The sequence below is a fragment of the Copidosoma floridanum genome, unplaced genomic scaffold (assembly GCF_036245765.1).
Source record: "Copidosoma floridanum isolate Cflo_tuat_1 unplaced genomic scaffold, Cflo_Japanese_pri ptg000019l, whole genome shotgun sequence".
Taxonomy (NCBI): domain Eukaryota; kingdom Metazoa; phylum Arthropoda; class Insecta; order Hymenoptera; family Encyrtidae; genus Copidosoma; species Copidosoma floridanum.
The window spans coordinates 12066289-12085393 of record NW_028321896.1 but is presented as its reverse complement, the minus strand read 5'-3'; the positions used below and the strand labels follow the sequence as shown (position 1 = coordinate 12085393).

Below are 19105 nucleotides of genomic sequence, written 5' to 3'. Positions count from 1 at the left end.
GAGCTCTCCTCTCTAAGTGTATCACATAGTAAATTTAGTTTTCCCTTCCCCGCGGAAATCCACCGGAGGACTCTGGAGGGTCGGGGTGGAGCGGCCATGTTGGAAAAGATGGCGCGGCGTGTATGGGACGTGTATACCCAGAGCGCAGGAGCCGTTCGAGCGAATCTGGCCGATCAAACGGGGGCTCTAAGAGGCGCGCATACTACTAGCTCCCTCCCATCCGCGGACTCTTCCCTTATCGTATATATATATACCGCGCGGAGGGGTAGGGGAGGATAGTTTGCTCTTGCGGAGGGTGGACCGGACGTTCCGATCGATGCGACGCTGACGACACGCCAGTGCATGTGTGTATATGTATACATGTACGAGTCTCTTGGGGAATCGAGCAAAGTGAATATTCTCTTGTCTCCGGAGCTCGCTCGCGTCTCAAGGGAGACCCGCCAAGTCCAAAGGGGGACAGGAGGACTCGTGCATTTTTTTCGACTCTGCGGCAACTCGGTGCACTCGTTGGCCCTTGTCGTCGCGGTAAAGCATAGCTGCGTTGGGTATTTGGCACGTTTTCGGGGCAAACGAGATTTTCCAATGTCAATTATTCATACCGCGCGTGACGTGAGAGCGGATCCCTTTTTTTAACCAGGGAATGTATAAATACTATATTTTTAAGGTACTCGTGGTACACATTAATCATTATTATCTGAATTGATGAATGAAAAATCAAACCCCGTGTAACGAATGTTGGATTGTTTTGTTTATGCGCAGGTGGCAAGGACGACGATCCAAAGGGCTCGTCGAGTTCGCTGAGCTCCTCGCAAAGTAAAAAGCAGAGAAAAGCCCGAACAGCCTTCACGGATCACCAGCTGCAGACCCTGGAAAAGAGCTTCGAGAGGCAAAAGTACCTCAGCGTGCAGGACAGGATGGAGCTGGCCGCGAAATTGCAGCTCACCGACACCCAGGTCAAAACGTGGTACCAGAACCGAAGGTGGGTACTATACATATATACCTGCACCCATGCACCCGTGGTTTAATTCACGTATTATTGGGACGATGATTGTTATTGGGTGTAACGCCGAGTTGAAAAAAAAGTCCTTGCAAACTCGTTAGCTCATCCCTCGTGTACCTATATCGGCAAAGATGAAAGACACGCGCGCGTGGAATACAAACAGCCTTTCTTATTATTGGTTGTCGTGAAAAAAAAAAAAAAAAAAAGAAAAAAAAAAAGACTATACACGACATTATATACGTGTGGGTATTCGAAACACAAAAAGCCACGACAAAACGGGCGCGTAAAAGTTTGTGGATGATCGATTGCGCCTTGACAAAAGAAACGAGCTTTCGAAGCACAGAAAGGAATCACCGCATCGCTGCAAGCAGAGAGGAGCTCCGGAAAAGCCAAGAGCCCGGCTGTGATGCTGCTACCGGTCGCGGTGGTGGTGATGCACCAGCTATATATAGCTCCATCGTCCCTTTCTATACGTGTATAATCGTATACGCATCAGAGGCGCGCGTGTCGAATGCGTGTAAATGGAAATCGTGGCGGCCCCAACAAAGGGCACACCCACACCTCCCCACATGTAGGTATATACACATCCTTGCTTGTTCTCTCCTTTTGCCTCTCCGCCCTTGTTTGTGCGGTTAAACGCGAGTATTGTTGCAGCGTTTTATCGCCTTTGCTTTTTTTGTTGTTGTGGGTCCACCTCTTGCGCAGCGAACCATGGATCGAATGGACGAGCCGTTTAATCGCGCGGTGTCGAGTATAGAGTCAAAAGAGACCGATCGACGCCGATGATGATGGTGTGTACAGTATATAGGTGCGCAGTAGCAGCCTCGGCTCCTAAAAAAGTTAATGACGTGGGGAATCGAGCGCTAGCTTGTTTGAGTGGTATTTTTCTGCGGAGTAAGGCCAATCGTCCGGTCGATTGTTTGCGGATTCAATTTTTTTGGGGTGATAATTGCCGAGCTGGATAATGAGCGGGAAATTGAATGGAATTACGTGTGTTTTGCAGTTCCACCTCGTGTGGAAGGACGAGGGATGGTTTGCTCGCTGCTGCTACTGTTTTCGTGTTTTCGCTATCACATTTTTATTCTCCTTGTAGATATAGCGATACTCAATTGGGAGCGAAAAATTTTTTCCTTCAAAGCCCATTAGTTGCCGTAACTGAAAAGCGACGCTTCGCTAATGAAAAAACAGCAGATTAGTTCCGGTCTGTCGAAACAGTAGAGGCTGGCTAATAACTGTTTTTTTTTTTTTTTTCTTATATTCCTTTTGGTTTCGGGTCGCATAAAAAATGTTCAGACACGGGATCGGCCAGAGAGGCGTCAAGTACGAAATTTCCCGTCACTCTCGACGAGTGCAGCACGTATAAGCCATCGTACGTTTGCTTGCATGTATGTAATACGGCAGCATCAGAGTATAGGATGTGGGAGGCGGAGGGGGCGGAGATAGCGCGCGCGACGCCAGAAAATCGAAGCGGAGGAGGCGCGAGAGAGCGAATCGCAGGCGCCACGAGATGACGCTGTAAAAATCCACCCCCCCCCCCTTACCATTTATTCTGCTCCGTCGCTGTACAACTGCTGTGCCTCTCTCTTTATCTTTTGCTCGTTTGTTCGATGTGTGTATATGTGCGTGCAACAGCAGAGCGGGGGAGCAAAGGAGGCCGCAATCAATCGCCCCTTCGGCGCATGACGGGCAATACGTGCACGTATTTACTTCTGAGCTGTTTGTCCGGTGGTGGGGCACCGAAAACAAAAAAAAAAGATACAACGCCCGCGACGAATCGTACACGCCTACTTGTAATTAGAGTCGAGGGTTTTTGGGAGCCTCGCGCGTGATTCGTGCACTTTATGCCCTATACTGTTTCCGAGGATTGTAGCTACGCGGATTTTTATTGCTGAAATCGGTTAAAAAAATATTAGGTATGTTTTAAAAAAAAAACCTCAGTCAATTGCTTGCTATTTCAGTTCAATTTTTCAGAGTAATTTTCGTCACTTGGCCAATACGCAAACAGAGAATCATCATTGGTTTACCACGAATAATGGTACGGATGTCACGTCAAACAATAACCAGAGCACCTAATTTTCCCCCAAGAGCCACTTTGGCACTCAGTGTGCTAGTCCAAAACGCCCTCCCTTGTACAAAAGTCACTCAGGCAATTTCCAGACGCTCCGACACATCGTTAATTTGTCGGCGTCGTCGCCCCTTCCAACAGAAAAAAAAAAAAAAAAAGGGAATGGAAGGGGAGGGCTCCCTCGATATTGATTGTTTTCTCCTCATCTCGAGAGAAAAAGTATACTTACTCGGGGCATACGCAACGTTACGTCCGATATAATTAAGGAGCGCCAAGAGCATGACTCTCGACTTTCGTCCTCGGCTTTTCTTTCTTGCCTGCGTGCACGCATCACCTTTGAAAGGTACAATCGCTAATAAGCGTCGCGTCGAGCCACACGTCGCGTCGGTAGCGGCAAACGGCCCTCTAATGAGAGAGACGCTCGACTTATGGAAACTGTCATTAAAGTGTCAATTATTGCGTGTACGCGCGCGCGCCTACCGACGACACAGAAAGAGGATATACCCGCGTACAATACAATAATAATATAATGACAGGAGAAAGGACCCGAGGTATAAGTGCGCGCCTGCATGGAAATGATACACATTTTCGAGCGGAGCGCGGGGCGGACCTTTTGTTTTCCTCGCCCATTGTTCCCCCGGCGGACCTTTTCATTACATTAAATCCGTCCACTTATATGTATATATATATATATATATATATATATATATATATATATATATATATATATATATATATATATATATATATATATGTACGTGTCGCCTTTTCAAGGAAACTTATACAGTCTTGCGTTATGTTATACATTATTTCGACCTAATTGACTTACCGGCCGGCGATTTCGACTGCAAAGAGGGAAATTTAGTTTTTTTTTTCTTCTTTTTTTTTTTTTTGTAAATTGCGTAATGACGACGATGACGGCGATAATAATCCAATTGAGGGTAATTACACGCGCGTTTCGATCGAAGCGAAAAAAAGAGAGAGAGAGACTTTTACGTAACTCGCACAGCTTTGGGCTTCACGCTTTCTTGGTCTCCCGGTGTTCCTTAATTCAACCCGAGATTAACGAAAAATAAAAAAAAAAAGAACGGATTACTCAATTTTGGAGGGAGTACGGAAAGATAAGCATCGCGTCGCGATCAACACATATTTTTGAGAAGATGACAATACCTTAACTATTTTTTTCCAACTCAATTAGTCTTTTGCAGCTTAAAACTTTTTTTTGAAAGTGCAAAAACGCACATTTAACCTTACCAAAATCCCGCTTGTTTTACTACGTATAGTCGGGAACGGGAGAACTTTGTACAGGTTAAATGTGCATTTTCGCACTTTCAAAGGAAAGTTTTAAGCTGCAAAAGACTAATTGAGTGGAAAAAAAATAGACAAGGTATTGTCATCTCCTCAAGAATATGTTATTGAAAGGCTTTTATCGTACTACAATCGTCGAACGTGTAAAAAAAATAAAAATATAATTGCACCTACAAGGCCTGTGTTATTTTTCCCCCAAGTGACTATATACATCGCGAGAGTCACGTGACCTTTTGGAATCCCAATATATAACACTCGCTGGTGCACTTATAAACAAGTGTAAAAGGAAGAGCCGAAGCTGCACATGTAAAAGTCCATCCGTGGTAAAAGTGAGTGGTCATCGTGTACAGTGCCATGTATATATACACGTATTCATTGAAAACAATGGAAAACACAACATTCCGTGCGATACGCGTTGGGTGTACACACGCGTACGAAGGAGGGCCGAGATAACGAAATTCGGCGAGGCCTCGAAAATCCTTCCTCGCGCGGAGGACAAGACACGGTATAGTACTATCTCAGCGAGGGGGCAAGGGACGATTCGAGATTCAAGATTTTAGCCGCTTATTTATTTCCTCTCCCCGAGTGATAAAAAGCATACCATACACGCTCCGGGCATTCCTTACTAATTGCTCGAGATAGTGGGTGGTTGTTTTTTGGGGGGAGGGATAGTGGAGGGCGTTTAACCTTTTGTTTTGTTGTCCTGATTCATTTGAAAAACTTACAAATGTAAATTGCCGGGGACAATAGGAGTCGGAGCGACAAACGGATAAGTAGGTGGACGAGCCCATCGCAGTGATAATTTATTCCACGAAGGTGATGTATACGCCGGAGGATAGGAGGGAAAGAAAAAAAAAAAAAGGTCCAAAGCCGTAAGACTATACATGTATAAAATACAAAAGCTCATGTGGATGGAAGAGGTGAGAGGAAAAATTAGTAATGGTTTATTCGACGACGGGCCCAGGTCTCCTAGTCGGTCCGTATAAGAGCCGCTTAAGGTTTTTGTGTTGGCCTTCTTTTTTCTCCTGGGTGGTAATGGCGTGTGTCTTGGGTGCTGCTGACTGGCTCGATTTTTCTTATGCATGCGGGCGCCAGGCCACAGTCGGGCGCCACGCCGACGCGCTCCTACAACACTCTTTCCCTCCTCCTTCTTCTTTCCTGTAATATACCTGGGCACCGGAAGTGCCTTCCATCGGGCGACAGCGGGTTATACGAGTCGGTCCCCTCCGAAATCTAGATTCGAGTCTCTCGCCCGGGAGCGTAGGTGTTGGGTTGATGCCCCCCCCCCGACCGTATATACGTATACGAGGAAGAAAAAAAACACGCAAACTACGAGATCGCTTATCGGGCGCGCGTTTTGGGTTACCCCCTAGGCCTCTTTCCCGAAATCTCTTGGCTCGACTCGTGAAAATTCTTCACCGACAACGACATCAAAATACAAGCGCCTCCGAAGCGTTTACGAGCATACCCGTCCTTTTCCCCTCTAATGTGCCCACTTAACTTTATGTATACCTACGAGAGGCGCGTTTTGAAGTGACCCTGCAACTGTACAGGTATACATATATACAATACAGCTCTGCTGCTCTTTTTTTCACGTATGTAAAAACCTCGAAATGACATTCGCGCACACCTACAATAACACACAATATTGTACAAACGACTCATCGTACAAGAAAACTCATCTTCATCTCTCGGCAGAACAAACACATTGCACCGCGTCTCGAGCACAATCATCATCATTATACGTGTCGTGCGGGTGTTCTAAGAGACAGAGAGAGAGAAGAGTCGCATAATCACCATCAATTCGGGGAGAGGGATGCAAAAAAAAGATGAAGATGAATGAGAGCGAGGTGCAGCCAATGATTCGCGAAAGCTGCCGTGCATATAATATACCTACGCGCGTACGGGTATACGAGGCGCGATATTATAACCGTGAGAATGCAGTCTCTGTACACATACATGGTACTTGCTCGCGCGGCCCCGGAAGAAGGTGCTTCTCGCTTCCCACGCTTCTTCTGTCGTATACCTATACGCCGCTACTGGCACGTTGTGTGTATATCTATATTCTACATCGGTAGGTAACTGCACACGTCATAACGGGGCCCTACTGTTGTTGGTATATTATGTATATACATACTCGTCATCGTCCTCCTCGGCGTCACTATACGTATGGGTAGATATAGCTACAAAATTATTGTCACCTCCCCCCTTGTCCCTCCACTCCACCAGTGTTAATGCTGTGACTTTGCCCATACATACGGGTGTCGGTGCGTATCGGATTGAAGGGAGGGGGGAGTGGAAAGGGCTCTCTCTGATGATGCCTCAATTTAACGTGGTTCTTGTCGCTGCTTTTTCATGTGCTATACCTATACGTATACGCACGTGGGGGATGATGAACAAAAAAATGTGTTTCTACAGGAACGATTATACAAAGGCATATAGACTGATGAAAATTCATGGGTGCGGGTTTGGATTGCGTATTTATGTAAGTACCGTTTCACGCGCTCCGGTGAATCTCACGGTGCATTAGAATTGCATGCATCCACCGTGCGCTCGGGGATTTTATTTTTAGTAATGTAAAAACGGCAAGTTCTTGTACATCGAAATTGCAAATTGGCCGAAAATGTATCCCTTAAACTCGCATCGGTAAAAGGCAAAGTTATATCATCGTCGTTCAGTAGCGCACTTCTTATATCGTGCAGGCGGTGATTTTTATATGGATTTGCATCGTCACAACATCTTTCGGTGCTTTCTAGACTCGAGTTTCGAGGGAGAGAGAAAGAGGGACGAATTTCGCGAGAGATCCGAACAAGAGGCTTATTGATACAACTCCCTGCGGCATGTGTGCAAGTAACAAACACGTACTTTCGAGAGTCACTTCAAAACTATATTATTATGTGTGCGATTCCATTCTTGCTCGTATTAGTGCGATTCTTATTTGCAATAATAATTTATCTCTCGTCGCTTGTTACCATTGTAGTTGCCTACATATACCTGGATGCTCGCGCGTGCGTTGAGGGGGCAGTCACGCGACAGTATGTACCACAATACCTGTACTGCGTTTTTCCTCTCCTCCTCCTACTTTCGCGTGACGCTTCCGATGATTGCTTTATCGTCCCATTATTCTTCCTCGGTTACGCTCATTTGGTGTGACCCGTTCTGCATGCACGAGCTTCTTTTTTTTTTCCATTCTTTTCGCACCGAGTGTATTTTAGCACTCGATCCGCGGTGCCACCACAGCCCCTTCCCCCGATTGTTCCAAGAACAACGGTGCTTTAGTGCCAATGGGTAGGTGTGTGTGTGTGTGTAATATAATTTATACGGCTCATCGTGATTTCTTAACGCATGTAGTAAGTACTAAAGTTTTATTGACTTTTGAGCAAATAAAGCCATCCTTTTATTTTTCTTTTTTTAACAATCCATTGTCGGTGTGTGTGCTCCATACAACGAACTTTCGCACGTTAACGGGCACACGACCTGCTCGCGGTGGCGTTTCGGTTTTTTTTTGTGTTAACTTTTTTCTTTTTCTTTTTTTCAACTGCACCAACACCTATGAAAATTAAAACAATAGATGATACGTTTTCATCAAGAAACATTATAATATTAGCTGTTAATACTTGTAAACTTGGGCACAGATATTTTTGGACTTTCAAAGAATAATTATTCATATCGTTTTTTATCTCGAATAAATGGCATTGCTTTTGCTTAAAAAATGATTCATACCTAAATGCAATTGATTGTAGATTCTAAAGTGTATTGGGAGGTATTTGAAATCAATTGTTGAATTACTACTTTAAACACCCTAACAATTTCTTTAAAATTATTTTTTCAACGCAACACTGCATTACACTTTAGTTTTTCAACAAAAAAAATATTCGTGCCCAAGTGTAAATACCCGAGTTTATTTTATTTTTTTTTTTTTTTCGTCACCGCAAGCAGGTAAACTCGCGTGTGTAAACTCATATTTGGCAATATAAATAACAAGAGAGGCGCGGGAAAAAGGCACCGGTTGTAACCCCAGGGCCGAGCCATATAACCGCAGAAGCGCGCGCGTGTGCAGCCAACCAGGTAATAATTCGAAAAATATGTCCCCAGCTCGCGCGCCGTTACGCGATTGTCGCCCGGAGGGACACGAGGCACATTAGGACCCCTTCTCCCCCCCCCCTCCTGCTTCTCTCTCCCAGCCATTATAAATGCATTAACGCGCTCCCGTGTACACACACATACGTGGGCAGGATGTATGGTACATTCAATTTTTCAGCAAAACAGCGCAGTTAAGAAAAAAAAAAGTCTCCTTCGGTGCGGAGGTGTCAGGTGTCCCTTGGAAGGTCCGTAATAGGCAGTTTCGGCGTAAATTAGCAGCAGCCGCGTGAGCCGATGATCGATCTCTTGCGGACGGTTAAGTGGCCCTTGAACGTCACCCGACCGACTCGTCCGGGCTGGGACGGAAAAAAGGGTGTGCCCCCTCTATTTTTTTTTTTTTTTGGGCGGGAAAATGGACACTGCACCTTTCTCGTCGTACAGCGTATACTTTCGAGGGAAATGGATTTCGGTGGACAGACAGGTGCCTGATTCGTACAAACTCGGATATATAATTATATGTATTATGTAGATTGAGGACGGAACAATTGTTTACCCAACCGAAGACTGCATGAACAAGGGTGGATTCACGGAGCATTTCACCATATACACGTATACCGATCAACTTTGTTTCTGTAACATATCAATGAAAATTTATAATTTACAAAGTCTCGAAAAACTATTCAACACCTAGACATTTATTATTATTTTTTTTTTTTCGAAACCTTTTACCTGTACCTAAATGATACACATATATTCTACTACAGAGCAGTGCAATAGCGCGCATTCGGATCGATCGGGGAAATTTATCGGTCGTTAATGGACGAGGAGTCGTTATCTAAGCATTCATCCATACTCACGTTTACTCGAGTTCACGGAAAACACGAAAAAGGGTTAATACATACGCACGTATGTGGGTACAGATGGGGGTGGGTTGAATGGCGCTTTACACGTTTGCGACATCAGGTAGTTTTGTCGTACATTAAGTTGTAATCGTCGATTCACGAGCGTTTTGGGGAGGAAAAGGGGGCAGAGAGAAAAAAAAAAATACAGATCGATCATTCGGTTACGAATGTGTGGTATCACATACATACGTACCGCGAGGAAAACCCAACTCGTCTTCGACCCCCTGTTTTGTCGAGAGCGAGGGTCGTATTATGTTTCGGCTTCACTTGCCATCCAATGAATATTATATATGACGACTGCGATGATGCCGAACGAGTCGGGCCATGTTTTTCTTCGTTAATTATGCAGAGCGATTGCTGTGGCGATAACTTACTTGTCGATCGAAGTGATGGAAAACGCGTACTGTTTCGGACAAACCTTGCCACAATCGACCCCACGATAATCGACGCGACGCGACGCGACGAGTGATTTTCAATTTCTATATATATGAGCCCATCCTGTAAATATGAGTCTCTCTCAAGCCGCAAGTGATGATGTAAAAAATTTAATGCCGTGCACCGCCAGCGTATCTTCTTTTATGCGTTGTATGCATTCATATCGCCTCTTATTCCTCCTCTCTCATCTTCCGCCGCAGAAAGGGGCAACCCTTATATACACATACACGTGTAGGTTAAAGCCTGGGAGCACTCATAAATCAATGCGTTCTCTTCCTGCCCGCCGCTCTCTCTCTCTCTTTACTTTTAGCGAGTCACAAAAGGGCGAACACGGCAATTAAGGGTGTTTTCGAGTGGTTGTTGCACTCGAATTCACTATTACCATCTCTCTCTCCCTGCGCACTCAAAGACTGTCACGGTTCGACTGGCAAGCCAAAAAGGGGGATATTAAAAAGCATTACTCATCACATAATCGCAGAGCCGCCACTGCTGCTTTCTGTTACAATGCGCTTATACCTATACGCGTACAACATAATGTATATAGGTATACCCGTGTGTTATCCAAAGAGCGCGCATTGTGTGTAACAGTGGCGTTAAATGTCGGGCGAAAAATGAGAAATGATTCGCGTATATATGCGCACGGATCGCTGTTTAAAATTCATGAACGATTTTTACAACCCCGTTTGGACAAAAGCGGCGACGCGACCTCCTGTGTACGAGTATTTGACGGGATTTAATTCGCGCGTCTCTCTTATTGTTGTCAATTTATTTCTCTAGCTTTTATGCCCTTGCCCTTTTTTTTCCCTTGGGCATCATCTATACACGCATAATATGTGGTTCGCTCGTTAATAAAGCCGCTGTATATATATACAAAGCTGGGAAACATATTAATTGACGAATTTCTCGCTCGCGCGCATCTTGCGTGATGTACATCGGTTATACATATATGTACCCACTTTCCGTTGCTCCTCTCTCAATTCATTATAATCGTGACCGACAACCTTACGTTATATCTACTGAGCTTTATTTATTTTTTTTTCTACTTTGCACAACAACGGCGGCAGTAGTAGTTGGTAGCAGGGCATGTTTCCGATCATTAGTCAAAAGAGACCATCACACCGACTCCTCTTGCAGTTATGTAAATTAGGATGCGATGCCCATTATAACAAAAATAACCATCGTGTGTTGTAAAAATGACGCTGGTAAAAATAACCTTCCTCTCTTGATGATCATAATGATACAACGCGTGATTAAAAGTAAATTTTCCACCGAGTGCGCGTGCACGAGTGTGTATCCACATGTGTGTATATATAAATATATACCCAACAACGAAAGGAACCGATTCAATTTCTCCTTTTCCTTTCCCCGTAATTAAACGATTCTTAATTCAGGAGTCGATGTGTGTATATATGCGTATACCAACACAGCACACGACTGGCGGCATTTATTATTAATTATGTTGATGGATCGTTCGTGTGTCATTGAAAACTGAATCCACCCTCGTCGAGGATACACACACACACATGTATTCATACGCAGGAACGTACATCCGGTTGTACACGTATTTATGTGCGGTTAAGGAGCGATCCCCTATCGAGTTTTCGTGACCGCGGGAGCGTGGATAATGATCGGGCTAAACGCCATACACGTAGGTTTATACATGTATATACCTTCCTTCTACAATTATGTCCCCCGCGTTTCGTTTGCGTGTGATATTTAATATTTTTTCGTATTCGCCCGCGCTTTCTAAAAATTCGTGCCGGGACGCACTCGATAAATCTCTCGAGTATACGACCGAGGGGACCCTTTTATCTTTCATTTTCATCCTATGTGCTTTAATTATAAGAACGTTTTTTTTTTTTTTTTTTTTTTTTCATTTTCAAACACGTATGTATGTGAGACTTTAAAAAACGCTAAGCTGTACGATAAAAACCACATCGTGTGCACGAGGAAACGCCGGGTGTTAACAATACGGGCACAGTATATAGATCCAAGGCCCAAGTGTAGAGCACGTGATGTTAACGCCTCTGAATAAAAGATGCGCGAGCGAATTTAGATCTGCCGGCAATTATAATATACCATTCGGATGATTAATTAAACTAATTCGCGTGTATACGTGTGCACGTATACGCACGCCCCCCGGTTTTTACATCGCTACGTGGATACGCGGTGCTTTAATTAGACGTAATGTACGTGCTCTGAGAACTTTTTTTTTTTTTTTTTTTTTTTTTTTTAATCCCCAACGATGTCGAATTAAATTAAAGTATAAGGATATACAAGTGCACGCACCTCATGGTATAACGATATGTAAAAGGATGATAAAACCCTCGAAGCGATCTAGCATTTGTGGTATAAAATCGATCTTGAATTATAACTCGGTCTGTATACTTTTTCGACGCTTTCACAAATTTCGCGTGTGTATACCTACGCGATGATAATAATCTTAGCCGTATAGGTATAAGGTGTATACACACACGTGAGCAGAGGGGGTTGATTGAGCCGAGAAAGGGCGTCACTGGGAGTGTGTGTGGTAGGAAAAGAGGAGATGGCTTGGTTGTACCCGGTCGCGCGGCCGCTCCCCGTATCGTACCGAAAAATCAGCGTAACTCACACCTACAGTGCCCGGCAGCGCACAATTTTCTACCGAGGAAACGACGAACCGAGAGAGAGAGAGAGAGATGATAGGACCGTGGCATGATACGCGATGATTAGACCGCGAGCCTCCACGGACTATTTGTTAGTATAATAAGCCCCGGGGGTGCCTTGGTCGGGCAGCGGCGTGTATACAGCCACTTGGTGGCACGCCACGGCGTTTTAGCGTAATTGTCCCAGATTCGCGATTTACATATACACCGAATGGCCGTTCTCCCTTTTCCGCCCGTATGTACCTTACATGTATATACATGTGGAGCTGTGTGCCACTTTGAGCTCTCTTTCGTTCCGGGTGTATGAGAAATCTGAGGATCGGTCTTTGATTGGTTGTACCTTTGGGTGGAAATGGCGGAATTCCTCGCGGATATCGCGCCTGGGCCCTTCCGGCAATACTCTCGGGGTGTGCCTGTTTTTTATCTCGAGTGTATCGGCTCACTTTCGTTGCGCGAACAAAAATGACAATCGCCCCCGACGCCAAAGTGCACCCCCGATATTGTAAATGACGTTTCGATGTTTTTTAAAAATATGCAGAGTTATACTTTCGTGGTATAAACAGAGGGTCAAGTATGGATATTTACATACATCGGGTCGATGAAAGGAAAAAGTAGGGCGATATAGCTCCCCTCTGCCCCTGAAAATCGAAGGGGTTTTAATACACGTATTCACTGTAAAATCCGAGTGTGTTTAAGTACACGTTTCAAGGCGTGTGGTCGAAATTTCAATTACCATTATTAAATTTCGACATACGAAGGCTGTGAAAAGTCAAACATGTTTGTCACAAATTTTACACAATTCTGTGACAGCCGAGTGTTTTTTGTACATATGTAAAAATGTCCCACCTGTAAAAGCTTCCAGCTTAGTGATACTGGTGAACTACTTCATGGTCCACTACCACATGGATTTATTTTCTCTTGAAATTTTATATGAATGAAATCGCCATACATTATAAAAAAAAAAAAAAATTTTCTACTAGGTATCCTAATTTATAATTTCCAACTCAAAATCACGGAGAATATTACGGTGTGCAATGACATTAAAAATAAAAAAATGAATCAATAAGATGTATTTATTGAAGCTCCGTTTGCACCATTTTCCGTTTCTTTGTCTTCCAGCGAACCCTTCAAACTCGATCCCAACGCAAGCAAGATAAAAACATTGGGGCACATAAAAAAACACACACATCATACACACTCTTTGAAATGAGCAAACAAGACTAACAATCCCGTGTCCTGTTTCCCCTTTCTGATTCCAGGACGAAATGGAAGCGCCAGACGATAGTCGGCTACGAGATAATGGCGGAGGCTGGCAACTTCGCGGCCTACCAGCGCCTCATATCCGCAGCGGGCGTCCCGACTCACCCCTCGGCGGGGCCGTACTGGCCATACCCCGGGGCCGCGGCAGCGGTTGCCCATCACGCCCAGAACGACCTGTTCTACCGACAGGCGGCCTCGGCGGCGGCGGTCACCCTCCAAAAGCCCATGCCCTACAGGCTGTACCCACCGGCGGCGATGATGCTCGCGGGCCCGAGTGCCCCCATGGGCGCCTTGGCGGCTGCCGGCTCGGGCCTCGGGGGCTACTACGCGAGCCGCGACTGCAGCCCCACGAGCACCGAGGCGATGGACGCCGGCCGCGAGCAACACCGCAACGCCGGTTTGGACCTCGCCAACAGGGAGCAGCAACCCCGCGAGCGCAGCAGGAGCCTCGAGAGGACGACCCCCCCGGCCAGGGAGCCCTCCACCTCGCCCAACAGCCTCGGCAAGCCGGAGAGCGACGACGAGAGCATACACGACGTCTAAGCCACCCTCCCGTGGAAGGAGGACCACCGGATGCTCGAATCGACTAAACCAGCGGTGGCGGTGATTTTCGGCAGTTGAAGGCACCGCGGAGGTGACGATCGTTTTGGAAACAAAGCAAAGCCAGTGGAGGGTGGGCAAAAGGCGGAAGTGACTCGGTTATACGCGTATACGTTATCGGAACTCGATGCGCGGTCACGGAGGACAGGAAGTCCGAGAGTGCTACCATTGCCACGTACACACTGTACTGCATATATTATATATATGTACCGATCCCGGCGCGCGCGCGTGTATACGTGCCTCCAGGATGCGTCGTGCGGTTAACCAAGAAGAAGAAGAAGAAGTGGAGGAGAAGCGAGTGCACACACGAGAGAGCGGCTCGGTCACTTCCGCAGGGACCGCCCGGACAAATAGTCCTCGTGACCGGCACACCGGAAGGACACTCGTGCCCCGTTGTCGTATACGATTCTCCAAAAACCCGCGGGCCCTTTTCGCTCATAATCTTCCTCGCGTGCGAGAGATTTTATTATTTACGGCCGTCCTCGAGTGAATTATCCTTCAATTACATAGTTTGAAAAAAGAAAAAAAAAAAAAAAAAACGCGAGCGCCTGTTTGATTGCTCATATACCTGCTGCCCGTGGTTTTGTAAATGACTCTCGAGTATACGTATACACTTGGCGCGTTATTTATTGAAAGGAAAGAGGAGGAGGAGGAGGAGGAGCGCGAGCAAAAGGATCTCATTAAGTCGGCGTCGTTTGTTTGGACGAGAGAGCAGGAAGCAGCAGCACCGCCTCCTAGTTTGTATACATACTCGGTCAGCGGGCGAGGGCGATTAATACGACATTAGCGGGCAAGCCCCGACGAATCAGCGCAATGACGCGATAATCACGAGTCCTTACTTTGCATTTTCGAGACTCTCGGCAATATTTTAATGCAAGCGCTGATGGTTGACGTTGGAAATTTTCACGGCGCGGCGCCGTGTCTGTGTGTACATATTTTACTGTTCCTTTCTTTTTTTCTTCGCCCGTCGTCGTACTGCCTTTGTTTCTCTTCCGAGTTACTTCATCGGAATCATTTTCTCGCCGCACCGAAACGTTTTTGATCATCCGACGATCGTGCATTGTACATTTCTTTTTTCTTCCTTTCGTCTATACATGTATACTTTGTCGCTGTTTGAGCATATACCTCATTGCGGGTGAAATTTTTACTTTTATTATTTATTAGAAGCAGGAGAGAAAGAGAGAGAAAAACAATTCTCCGTGTGACTACGCGCGATGGAAAGGACTATGTCTTTTGCTTATAGCCAAGCTGTATTGTCGCGCCGAGGGACGTAATGGACAGTTGTCGAATAATAGCCAAACACGCGATGATGTGCAATGCCGAGGATCGTTATTTTTCAACGAGTTCTCGAATAAAGGACGCTAAATATTATTAACGTCGTGTCGACGTGACGTGTATAGGTAGTACACTAAAATGTAAATATTTCAGTCTGTATTATAGATAAAGAAAGAAAAAAAAAAGAAAACTAAAAGTAAAATAAAAAAATAAACATAATATGAAAAATTAATTCATAAGCGAACCGTGAACTCTGATTTTTAGCAAAGTACGTATGATATGTAGTGTGGTATACCCTACGTTGTAAGTTTGTACACAGTTGCGTAGTGTTTATATTATATTATGGATTGTAGATATAAATATGAAGTGTTCGTACAATATTATACTCAGTGACACAATGACAAAAGTGGCTAAGAAAAAAATAACTTTAGAAAAAAAGAGGGGGGAAATTGTAATATTAGAAAAATGTTGAGTCAATACGTCGAATCGTAGGACGTTCGTTGTAGGAAAAGCTCGACATTTCAGGATAGGATGAAAAAAAAAAAAACTCGAAAATTGATTAAACACACACGGCTGTTGATTCAACGGCACAAACACTAACCTTTTGTAGAACAGCGAAATGAATGATAAAAAACAATGAAAAAAAAGAATGTTACAGTAAATTTGTATACTATTGTCAAAAGTGAAAAAAAAACCTCATGTTTTTCTTCCTCAAATTCCGTCTTCGAATGAAAAACAGTTTTTAAGGAGTTGCCAAGAACAAACTCATCGAGCGAACGATAAATAATCATAGCGATGATTAACAAAATCTGTCCTCTGACAATCTGAAAGAAAAAAAAAAAAAATACTACATTTCCAGATTGCAAAACGAAACGAGTTGCTGCTGTGGTGTGAAATCGCAAAAATACAGGAGAAAAATCGAGAGAGGAGTACCAGTATTATGAATGTATAAAAATTTACCTAGATTTTATCGAAGCGTCAATGATGCGTGGGTTGTACGTGCGTGTGCCTGTGTGAGAAATAATTTAAGAAAAAAAAAAAAAAAAATAAAAATAAAAAAGAATGGAGCATAGTACGAGAGATGTACAGATTGCGTTTTCTTAGCGACTCAATTCATCGATCGATTCACGAGAGAAAAAAAAAATTGCAATGATCCTTATTACATCGAGCGATCTTTTGTCACCTGTGTGCGCATGAAAACCGATTTGTTACCAAGACCTCCTCTCCCTCCATCTACGAGTAGCTAGAAATATAATGGTAAATCATGCTTTGTAACATAATGTCTGTATAGCAAAAGATTATACATGGAAAATATATTATACCGAATTTACAAGGCCGATTTTTCTTATTTCGCAAGAATAACCGACACAACGTGTAATCCACTATCCACTCCTTTTTTTTTTTTTTTTTTCTTTACACATATCCGTGCAAAGCACAACACTAACATCATTGCCGATGGGCGATTTTAACATTTCGACAGTCTCGTAATGAGGACATTTTTACACGAACCGACAGCAAAGCTACTTTCCTTAATCCGGCGTTTAAGTAACACCTGAGAGAAGACTTGTACGTCCCAGTGGTACGTAATACGGAACCCGCGATAAAATCGATAAGGACGCTCGTCCGCTTGGAGAAACGAGATCAGCAGTGACACGCGGAGTGAGGACTTAATTCCACCTTTGACGGCTATAGGACTGGTAAGACATGTATACGCATTATATGGTACACCGTTTAATTCCTCGCCATGAGTGTAAGTATACGTACTTGGCGCGTTAAACGGGCTTTTATCTCGCCGCGTGGGACTGCACGCGAGACTGCTTTTTGTCCGAAATCCGTACGGCTCCTCTGCCTTTGCTCGTGTGAGCTTATGCCAGGTAGCATCTGATAAAGTCAATGGATTTCGGTTTTTTTTTTTTTTTTAATTTTTATATAAATGTCTCCAAATAGCATACGATTGATTCTCCACTAGTAAGCAAATAATTCGTGCTGAAAAAATCGAATCAGATAAAAAGCAAGTGACAACTTCATTGTTCAATAATTTTTTTTTTTTTTAATACAACAATACCCACAATGGCTGTGATACATGAAAACTTTGATGAACAACATTTTTTGTGAGTAATGAGTAATAATACTTAAATCATTGATCGGAAGTTGAGGGTTTTTCCAGGGTGCAGAGTTTCCTTCAAAAAGCGCGACATTTACTCTTTGGCATTTCGAAATACTCCTACGTGATATAATACCTTTCAATAAATCCGAAACGACGTGTACATCCGAAAGAAAAAAAAAGTAAAAAAAAAATAGAAAGAGAAGCAAGCGAACCCATCTACGAGCAAAGGAGCACAAAAGGAGGTAGTTTGCAAACGCGAAGCGTGACAGCATGCTAAAGCACAATTACCCGGAGGATAAAAAAGAAAAAAAAAAAAAAAGGTACGGGGGCTTACTTGATCCGTATAAAGGACGATACCCCACAATCCTACACGTATTCCCAATTACAAGTTAGGCGGGCACGTACTAATAATTTGGGTCAGACGAGCGTGAACGATTGCGGCTCGATAATGGAGGGACTATGAAAAATCTTCAGTCCTTCGGAGCATTATTTGTAACGAAAATCCGTTTCTTGTCAATCAAAGTCGTTTTTTTTTTTTTTTTTTTTTTTGTCAGAGCAGCGGGGGAGGGGAAAGTACAGCACGTACAGGTACCCCATATACGGTGCTCGGTCTCATGGAAATCGAAGAGGCAAAGGTATACCGAAGGAGGATGTGGTGAACCCGCTGCGCTCCGCGTCCAGAGATACATTATATTACGCCCGAGCAACGACCGAACCGTATAATAACGTAAGCGAGACTCTATCTGCGAGCACCTTCTCCCCGGAATCGAAGGAGTATTGTGTGCACCCTCCTCGTCTTTGTCGTCGCTGTTGTCACCCGCATCCTGTTTTTTTTTTTTTTTTTTTTTTTTTTTTTCTACGACGTCGTCATTGGCGCAGATATTTTTTTACCACTTAGGTGATACGTGTGGTTTTTAACTTTTCCAAGTATTACATAACAAAGAAACAATTTAACGACACCTCGATTTGATTAGCACAGCTGAGCAATCCGTTACAGTTCAATCAAGTACATGCATACATGTACATATATATGTATACGGGTAAACTCGGACATCGAGCAAGCGACGCCTCGGTGCACCTGCGATCAAACCCTGCACGACGACGACACTCCTATCGAAATCTCCCCTGTGCCCGCCGCGAAACATCTGTCAATCAGCACCCCTGTATACATTCACCAAGTATTCCGGGGGGGGGGGGAAGAAAAAAGGCGGAAGCCGAGTCCGAAGAGTGTGACACGAAAATTATGATCACGAGTAAGACGAACGAAAGAGATAAGCGTGTGTACAGAAATAAAGGGGGGGGGGGGTGATTTTTTCCATTTGTTGGCTTAAAAAGGTAATGAGAGGGAAATCGATTGGGGTTTAATTTTAAGCGAGGGGGCGTTAATCCAACGAGGTGTCAATTCTTTTTTAATCTCCAGATCCT

The 19105-nt window shown here is 44.3% G+C and overlaps 1 protein-coding gene across 2 annotated transcripts in view; it reads left to right on the top strand.

Annotated features, from left to right (window-relative positions):
* LOC106643491 (uncharacterized) overlaps window positions 1-16892 on the top strand; it is a 29885-nt gene extending 12993 nt beyond the window's left edge. For both annotated transcript variants that reach the window (XM_089593216.1, XM_089593214.1), the window contains 2 exons: window positions 760-979; window positions 13698-16892. In XM_089593216.1, the coding sequence (XP_089449342.1) occupies window positions 760-979; window positions 13698-14241 (764 nt within the window). In that variant the 3' untranslated portion in view covers window positions 14242-16892. The remainder of the gene's footprint in view (window positions 1-759; window positions 980-13697) is intronic.
* The last annotated feature ends 2213 nt before the right edge of the window (window positions 16893-19105 follow it).